The sequence below is a fragment of the Teleopsis dalmanni genome, chromosome 1, assembly GCF_002237135.1.
Source record: "Teleopsis dalmanni isolate 2A chromosome 1, ASM223713v2, whole genome shotgun sequence".
Taxonomy (NCBI): Eukaryota; Metazoa; Arthropoda; class Insecta; order Diptera; family Diopsidae; genus Teleopsis; species Teleopsis dalmanni.
Genome location: NC_051846.1, coordinates 56,807,518 through 56,816,405, shown reverse-complemented (window position 1 = coordinate 56,816,405; position 8,888 = coordinate 56,807,518). Strand labels below are relative to the sequence as shown.

Genomic DNA, 8,888 nt, shown 5'->3' with positions numbered 1-8,888 from the left:
ACATATTTCCAGCATTACAGGATTCCCACGTGGTATAATGCAACAGCAGTTATTTTAAAAAGATATTATTAGAACAAAGAATCAATAAACTATTTGTTAATATAATGACCTAAGTTATTTCAAACCTAGTAATTGGCTAAATTACAACCAACAAACATATACCTATAATCAGAATCTAAAATGGATTTTTAGTAGAAGTTATGCGAAAATGGTCCCATGAGCAGTGGCGTCGCTAGGCGTCAGCGATTTCGCCTGCGCCGACGGCCTCGCGCTCTCAGGGGCCTCGCAAAAAGTTACCGACTGTGGATTCTAATATTTTGAACAATTTGGTTTAATATTGGCATTAACCATATTCGAAATATTTCCGAATGTTTATATAGTAACCAGATTCATGTTCACAGTTCCAGTCAGTATAGCTTTGACGCAAAGAAGCTTCTCAAATTTAAAATTGATTAAGACGTACTAGAAAAGTATGATGATCCAAGAGAGACTATCTCCATTCGAAATTCTATAAACTGAAAGGAAAATAGCAGCTGGCGCAAATTATGATATAATTTAAAAAAATTGAGTGAATCTAAAAGTAGGAAAATTCATTTATTTTAATTTGTATTTATTTTAATTTGATTAGCAATAAAACTTTCAATCATTCTTTGTCATATTAGTGAATGTAACTTATTTAGTTTTACAACTGGATTATAAAGGGGGCCTCGCAATTCTAATGTCGCCGACGTCCAGAGTTGGTATAGCTCCGCCACTGCCCAGGAGGATTGTAGAGTGAAATATCCGTTCATATAGTCAGTTCTTTCTTCGTAAGTGTTGGGAAAAATAAATGTAATATATACATTTCTATCTTATAAACTAAGAAACTGCTAACTTTAATCAAATGATATTATAAAATTAATCAATTGCTGTAAATGTAGGGAAATATATCCAATATATTTGTTTAAAAAGATCACTAAGAAATCTAGAAACAGACTAAAAGACATTGTAGAGGTAACAATGACCTTAATTGACGCTAAAGGAATCTATCTATCAATATCTTTATTTAGCTTTTAATAGAATAAAGAAATGAATAAATTTTAACTAAAATACCAAAAGAGTTGACCAATAGCTGTTGGGAAACCAATTCAATATCTTCATTGGGATCTGCTAAAACTGTAAGAGATATAACTACTTAAAGCAAAAGTAATGAAAAAATAAATTTATAAGTTTAACAGCTAGTCAATGTAATTAAAAAGTTTTTCTGCTACACTATATTATATGGTCTTGTTCCTTTGATATTTAAAATACTACATAATTTATAATTAAATCACAATAATAAATGCTACATGATTACCATTTACAATATTATAATGATTATGATGAAATCCGTCTAATATTATAAATAAGTTTGATTAAAGTAAAAATCTAGGAATTTTGTTTGTTAATAATAATTTGAAAAAAATAAAAACTGAAATTTCAATTTCCGTATTAATATTAATAAAATATTCAAATATATTGATATAGGAGTTTTTATGTAATTTTTAATAGATCTAGAACCACTGTAAGAGTATTGTAGGCTGCATTTGTTTTAATTATATACGAGAAAATTTCCTCCATAAGCATATAATTATAATACTCGTATCTGATTAAAATGATTTCGTAGGTTTTTTTAATTCATTATCATTATCTGGGAAATAAGAAACTCATTTAATTTAAATAATCACGTGCAGAATATTTGGACTAATTTCAAAATTTTGTTATCAATTATAATAAAAATAAGCAAAATATGACTCTCTTAATAGTATTCACATGCTTGAAATCTTTAACCACAAAAAAATAAAATAAATAAATGAGTGAATATAAATATAATTATCAAGAAATATATTACCGCAACAGAGACCGTATATACAGATATATAGTGTGTTTTGTTTTAAGGTACATTAACTTAGAGAGGTAATTCCTTGGTCCAACCCTAGAGAATATCATTGATTTTTTTAAATACTGTACAATAAGTAAAATTTTACGTATATTAATATCGGACAGCGACCTCTGAAATGTTCCATATTCCCAATCTCTGTGTTGACAAATTCAATTCAGACCTATTACTACTTATATGCGGTAACATATACGTGGTATCATAATAGTTGGTCAATAAAATTTCTACATTTACCTAACTTTAATTAGCTGTAGCATTGCATTTTTGGTTATGAAAATGGAATTCACGTTAGAAAATATCGATATAAATATTATGTTCTAAAGTTTTTATATTGATTATTATAAAAAAAGTTAGATACGTATTGACCAATGTTGTTTAACAGTCCTCCACACAGTTGCAGTATCCTCTTCCGGTTACACAACAAAAAAGTTCTCAACAGGGCTCTGCTTTATGGCTCCGGGAAAGAACGATGCCTTTTTCGTATAGCAAGAATTGTCTTGGCCCAATTAAAGTCAGGGCAAAGCTATGTGTTAAACAGTTACTTATTAATGTATGCACCAACTGCAGCTTTACTACCCATGATGCTGGCCATCTATTGTTATGTTTTATTGTATGCAATAACTTGAGCTTTAATGATCTTTCGTTTAGACCCATTGAAGTTGCAAGGTTTCTCTGCGTCGACCTTAGCTAGTTTCAATTAACTCTCACCCACTCTTCATCCATTCCGTATTTCAAACTGTTCCCCTTTTTCTAATTTACCCTTACCTAATCCATATCCTAATCCATTTATTCGAATTGCTTTCATGTCTCATGCTGTATAGATTTTCTCGGACTTACACAATAACAACAGACACCATCGTTGCTAAATAGTATGTTAGCCTAAAACTCAACTTTGAACTTCGATATCTTAAAAACTAAGCTATATTGACATATACTGTAATAAAAGTCGTTTAGAATAACTTCATACTTTGTTAAAGGGAAACCCGCAAAATCTGAATCTCGTAAATAAATTAAGTCCAGGTACTTATACATTTGACTTTCACTTCCCAATGCTTTTCGCCACATTTTCACTCTGTTTTCTGCTTTTAAGTGATTTAATAATACGAAATTAATAGAATTTACATTATATATCATATAATGTATGTATACTTAATGCAGATATAAATTTTATTCAAAACTTTTTATTTTTCTTACAGACATGTTACAACTCTCATTGATGTATAATAAATTATGTTTTCCTAAACGCCAAGTAAGTTGAAAATATAGTAGTTAATTTATTAAGTTTATTTATTAACTTTTTATTTTTATTTTAAAATATTTCAGATGAAGCCAAAAACAACGTTTTCCTCCTCAACATAACAAGAAACTCTTCAAGAACGTAACAACTTCTAAAAACAAAACAAAAACCTTAAAATCATTAAACGTTTTTAAGAAAGAAGTAGGAGTGAAATAGAGCTTATTTTGTTATTTTGTTCAACAACTACAACAATAACAACAACAACATATAAGCTAAATAAAAAAATTTTACTTTTATTTTTTTTGGGGTTTGGAGAATTGAATTTGGAGAATTACGTTGTGCTTAATATATAATATTGATTTCTGTTAACATTGCATAGTATTAGGATCATTTAATATTTATTTATTTATTTGAAGTCAGTTAGTTTCTATAAAACCATTTCAACTCATACACATACACACGCACTTTGTAATATAAGTGTGTAGTAGTGTATTTAGTACATTTCTAAAAAAGTTTAAATTTTTAGTTTAATCAACAAAAAACCTCGCTGCAATTTGCTAAATCACCAAAAAATCTTGATTTAAAAAAATATTTAAAATATTTTTTTTTAATTCATTATTAATATGAAAGCTGCAAAAATGAAATTTAAGCGCAAATATGGCTGTTTGAATATTTGAAAAATCTCTAATTTTTCGAATATTTGTTTCGTAGTATTTAAGTTTTTATTCCCCTGCCTCCTTTAAGCATACATCAATCCGATTTTTATAAATTTTATAAAATCATTTCTTTAAATTATTATTGTTTTTAAGTTTGTTACTTCAAACTCAAATAGGCACTCCATTTTAGAAAAAAATTTTTTCACAAAAAGTTTGCATTTGTCTTTTAAATTTGTTATAAACAATAATTTGTATATCCCAAACTTAAGTTTTTTTGAAAAAAGAAAAAATAAAAAAAATTATAATAAAAGTTGATATAAATAAAATTAGTGCAGCTACTAGTGTAGGGTACTTGATAGAGCTAAAGTTTTAGCTATTCAAATTTTTTGTTTAATAAAAAAAATAAATTATAATATCAAACGACAACATGGAAGCGTACTCGGCGGATTTGTTGTGGATGGTCATTATTGGTTTTATAATTGCATTCGTTTTGGCATTTGGCATTGGCGCTAATGATGTAGCAAACTCATTTGGTACAAGTGTGGGTTCTGGCGTACTTACTATACGCCAAGCATGTCTACTAGCAACGATATGCGAAATTTCTGGCGCAGTTTTGATTGGTAAGAATACTTTAAATCATGATAATAGCAGTGACTTATAACTCTTCTATTGTTTTTTTTAGGTTATAAGGTTTCGGATACAATGCGTAAAGGTATACTTGAAGTAGGCCTATATGAAGGATTTGAGGAGGAACTAATGCTTGGTTGTGTCGCTGCTCTGGCAAGTAGCGCTATATGGTTGTTAGTTGCGACATTTTTGAAATTACCTATTTCGGGTACGCATAGTATTGTTGGTTCAACAATTGGTTTCTCTTTGGTTGCACGTGGAACACAAGGTCTTAAATGGTCTACACTCGGTACTATAGTCGGTTCTTGGTTCATTTCTCCCGTTTTGAGTGGTTGTGTGAGCATTTTGTTATTTGTGCTTATACGTAAGTTTATATTACGCGCAAATGATCCATTGAAAGCTGGCTTTCGTTCATTGCCGATATTCTATGGAGTAACATTTCTCATAAATGTTATAAGTGTTGTATTGGATGGACCAAAATGTAAGTATATAGCTAAATGCATTTGGTAAATAGTATATATTTAATATGATTTCATTTTGAAATAGTATTGTATATGGATAATATACCTACTTGGATCGCTATAAGTGTAAGTGTAGCATTGGGACTGTTGGTTGCTTTATTAACACAATTAGTTGTGGTTCCGATGCAAAAGCGAAATATTGCAAAACAGTTACGTGCAAAAAATCCAGTTAAATTCAATTTTGAGGATTCTGTTGGTAAGTGTAATTTATTTAACATTTATTATAAAAATTAAATTTTATTTAAGTGTAATTATGGGGAAGATATTACAATAATTTCGGATACTGCCAAATATACCTAATTACTGGTTTTTTCAAAAGTATTGCAGTATACAAGCATGCTAGTATACAAGACATAGAATGCATATAGAAAATTTTTCTACAAAATTGTTTTTAAAGTTTGAAAAGGTTAGGTTAGCTTACACCTTACCCACCAAAGACCATTAGAGCACTACTAATTATTGGCCTATTGTTAAAGCACGTATAAAATGTTTATACGCCAAATAAAGAGGATCACTAGAAACACTTAGAAAGACTAATCGAGTTAGTGTTCATATAACGTCGTGAAAAATTATAATAAAAGTTGCGTGCAATTATATAGCTCTGATTTATGTGTTTGTTTTAAAAAAAGCAAAGCATGTTCATTGTTAATAAAACTGCAAACTTAGTGGATATAAGTGAATCTGTGTTTTAATATGATTGGGTCTAATGCCTGGCCCTTGCAGTTTAAAATTATATGCAGACAATGATGCGTAAAAAAACTTTCGAAAGTAAAGTATAAAGCATATATATTTTGCATTATATATATTATTACTTTACATACATATATAATAAGTATTTTCTAATTTTTTTAAAATATAGATTAGTGTCAAAAGAAATTCTTTGATATATATATATACACATTACATGTATATATGTTATTGGTTTACAAGAGCACTATTAGTATATATAAAAATATATAAAAATATAATCCACTTATTAGTTACAGCATTTTCAACACGTAGTTTAATTACTTAAATAAATGCTTTCTAGGCCTGTTTATTTTAAACTCCATTAAAATGTAATTCGATGATTTTGTTATATTAAATATGTTGGTAGTGCTCTCCAGCACTGATAATTCTATTTCAAGATAGAGGTATTTAAAACTATTATAACAACATTGTAATATCTTGATTAAGATAATAATGATTTAGATATAGATGATTAATGAGATAAAAATACACCAAACCATTTTATGTAATTATTGTACTTAATAATAATATTATATATTAGTATATAATATTATATACAGTATATAAAATTATAATATAGGTTATAATATTATGCTAAAATAAAAAGTTTTTTTTTTATTAATATGTCAACTAATTTTATTACAGAATCTTCCCCGTCCGGTAGTCCCAAGAAAAATAGACGGCCATTATCGCTTGTTAGCGAAGGTAAGCAATTACCAGCAATTGCCGAAATAACTGAATTAGTTTCTCTGACTGATAATTCTCCAAAAACATTTAAACTTGCACCATATGGTATGGCGAAAAATGGCTTAAACGACAATTATAAAATTAATCCTGATATTATAAGAAAAGCAGAAGATTTGCTTGGTAAAGCTAGTTTGGATAATACCGATTTAACTATTACTAGTTTAAATTTCATTGATGAACAAAATCAATATGAACATGGTAACAATGGTTATGGTTTAGTCACTACAACAACTTTAACAACTAATGGTAAAGAAAACACTTTACAGAAACTACAAAAAGAACAACAACTACAATCATCTCTATTTAATGGCAAAAGGTTAGTCTATTGAATATATAATAATATTATATATTTTAAAAATTATTTTTTTAAAGCATTGAAAATAAAAACGATCTTCCAACCAAGCAAGAAAAAAATGGCTGTGTATCAAATAACAACATCACTGCCTTAGAACCAAAGGATTCAATTACAAAAAAAGATTTAAAAGTTATTGAAAGTGGCACTAGTCTTGAGATGATGATTTCTTCAACATTATCACCAAATTCAAGTAAAGTTCCTTTGATTGAAAGTAAAGAAGCTATAAATGAACTTAAAAACTCCGCAACCAATCAAAGTGATGAGGAAACAGAAGAAGTATCGATGCTATTCTCATTTTTACAAGTTTTAACTGCTACTTTTGGAAGTTTCGCACATGGAGGCAATGATGTGAGGTAAAAAATATAAGCTAAAAGAGTAAATATAGTTTAAGTAATTAATAAGTTTTAAGTTTTTGTTCCACAAGTGGGAGTAACATTTTTATGAAAACTTGTTGTTTGTCCAGAGTTTGCGCCGCAATAAAAATCAATTTAATGTCGAAAGAACTTTTTTCTTTAATATATTTATTTAATGTATTTGATTATTAATTGAACCATGTAAAATATAGAATTATTAATATATAATATTAAATTGTGATTTACATATATATTAATTATTATTATAGATACTCATTTAATTGTTAATATTAAATTAATTTTGCATTTCGTTATAATTAATTTAGTAATGCTATTGGACCATTGATTGCTCTTTATATGATATACAGAGAGGGTTCTGTAATGCAAAAAGCTGAAAGTCCCATATACATATTAATATATGGTGGTATTGGTATTTCAGTTGGTCTTTGGCTTTGGGGCCGGCGCGTTATTGAAACAATTGGCAATGACTTAACGAAAATAACATCATCAACGTAAGTTAAAATTGTTAAATAAGTTTTTTTTTTAATTTAAAATAACAGTTATATAATTTACAATTATTTTTTATTATTGTGTGATAATAATACAACTTTCATTTTTAGTGGTTTTACGATTGAAGTTGGCGCTGCTATAACTGTACTGCTTGCCAGTAAGATTGGTTTACCAATATCGACTACACATTGCAAAGTTGGTTCTGTTGTATTTGTTGGACATATTAGTGGATCTGGAAAGAAAGCAAAAAACAGCGATGATCGAAAAACTAAGCCTAACAATGATGTGTCTGTAGAATGTGGTACATCTGGTGTTTCGACTACAGGTGGCAGTAGTGATATACAGATAACTTCAACGTCTCAGGAAATGGAGCATAATAATGGCGGAAATAGTAGTGTGGATTGGCATTTGTTTAGAAATATAGCTTACGCTTGGATTGTAACTGTGCCAGTTACTGCCATTTTAAGTGCAGCTATTATGTTTGTACTTTGCAGCATTGTTATAGGATAAATTCGTAGGCAAAATTTGCTGCCGAATTGATGTATACTTTAGTAAAGAAAAGCATTAATAATATAATAAAATATATGAAATGTACAAACTTATTTAAAAGTTTGACATATTTATTGATTCCGTTCTGTTAAATTCGAAAAAAAAATCAAATTTTTGTATTGCAAACAAATTATTTATTATTAGTACTTAAATTTTAAAAATATACAATATTATATTAAATAAAAATTATATGGTTAAAATTAAAAAAAAAAATAATCATAAATAGATCGTCGTTGTTTATAAATTTAAAGTAATAATTTAGAAGTCGTTATGCAGCACATAAGTAAAAGATATTACAAAGTTAAAAATTAAAATAAAATAAATATGTTAAAAGTTATAAATAAAAAGTGGCTTATAAAAGTATTTAATAATCTTAAAACCAAATTTAATTTGGCTAAAACTAAACTGTAACTGTTTACTATTAATTCTTTTAAGAAAAAAAAAACTAACTTTGTACTGCATATCGGCTTTAACTCAGTCATTTGTAAAGTTCAATTAAGAGCAATTTTTGATATTTTCTTTTATACTAAAGTCAATGCAAATGCATAAACAAACTAATATATAAAACCATCTAGTTATAGCAAAATATTAAATAAAAACTAAAAATGCTCCAGATAAGACGTTGAAAATACTGATAATTGTGATTTCAAAATTTTTATAAAAATATTTGACAAATTTTTTAATAT

At 27.7% G+C, this 8,888-nt stretch overlaps 1 protein-coding gene across 1 annotated transcript; it reads left to right on the top strand.

Moving 5' to 3' along the window:
* Nucleotides 1-4,079: 4,079 nt before the first annotated feature.
* Nucleotides 4,080-8,498, top strand: LOC119668307 (sodium-dependent phosphate transporter 2-like). The gene is made up of 7 exons (XM_038077770.1): nt 4,080-4,431; nt 4,494-4,919; nt 4,985-5,155; nt 6,334-6,751; nt 6,808-7,143; nt 7,470-7,655; nt 7,764-8,498. Exons 1-7 carry the CDS (start codon nt 4,239-4,241, stop codon nt 8,161-8,163), a joined length of 2,130 nt encoding a protein of 709 aa, XP_037933698.1. The 5' UTR covers nt 4,080-4,238; the 3' UTR covers nt 8,164-8,498.
* Nucleotides 8,499-8,888: the final 390 nt, after the last annotated feature.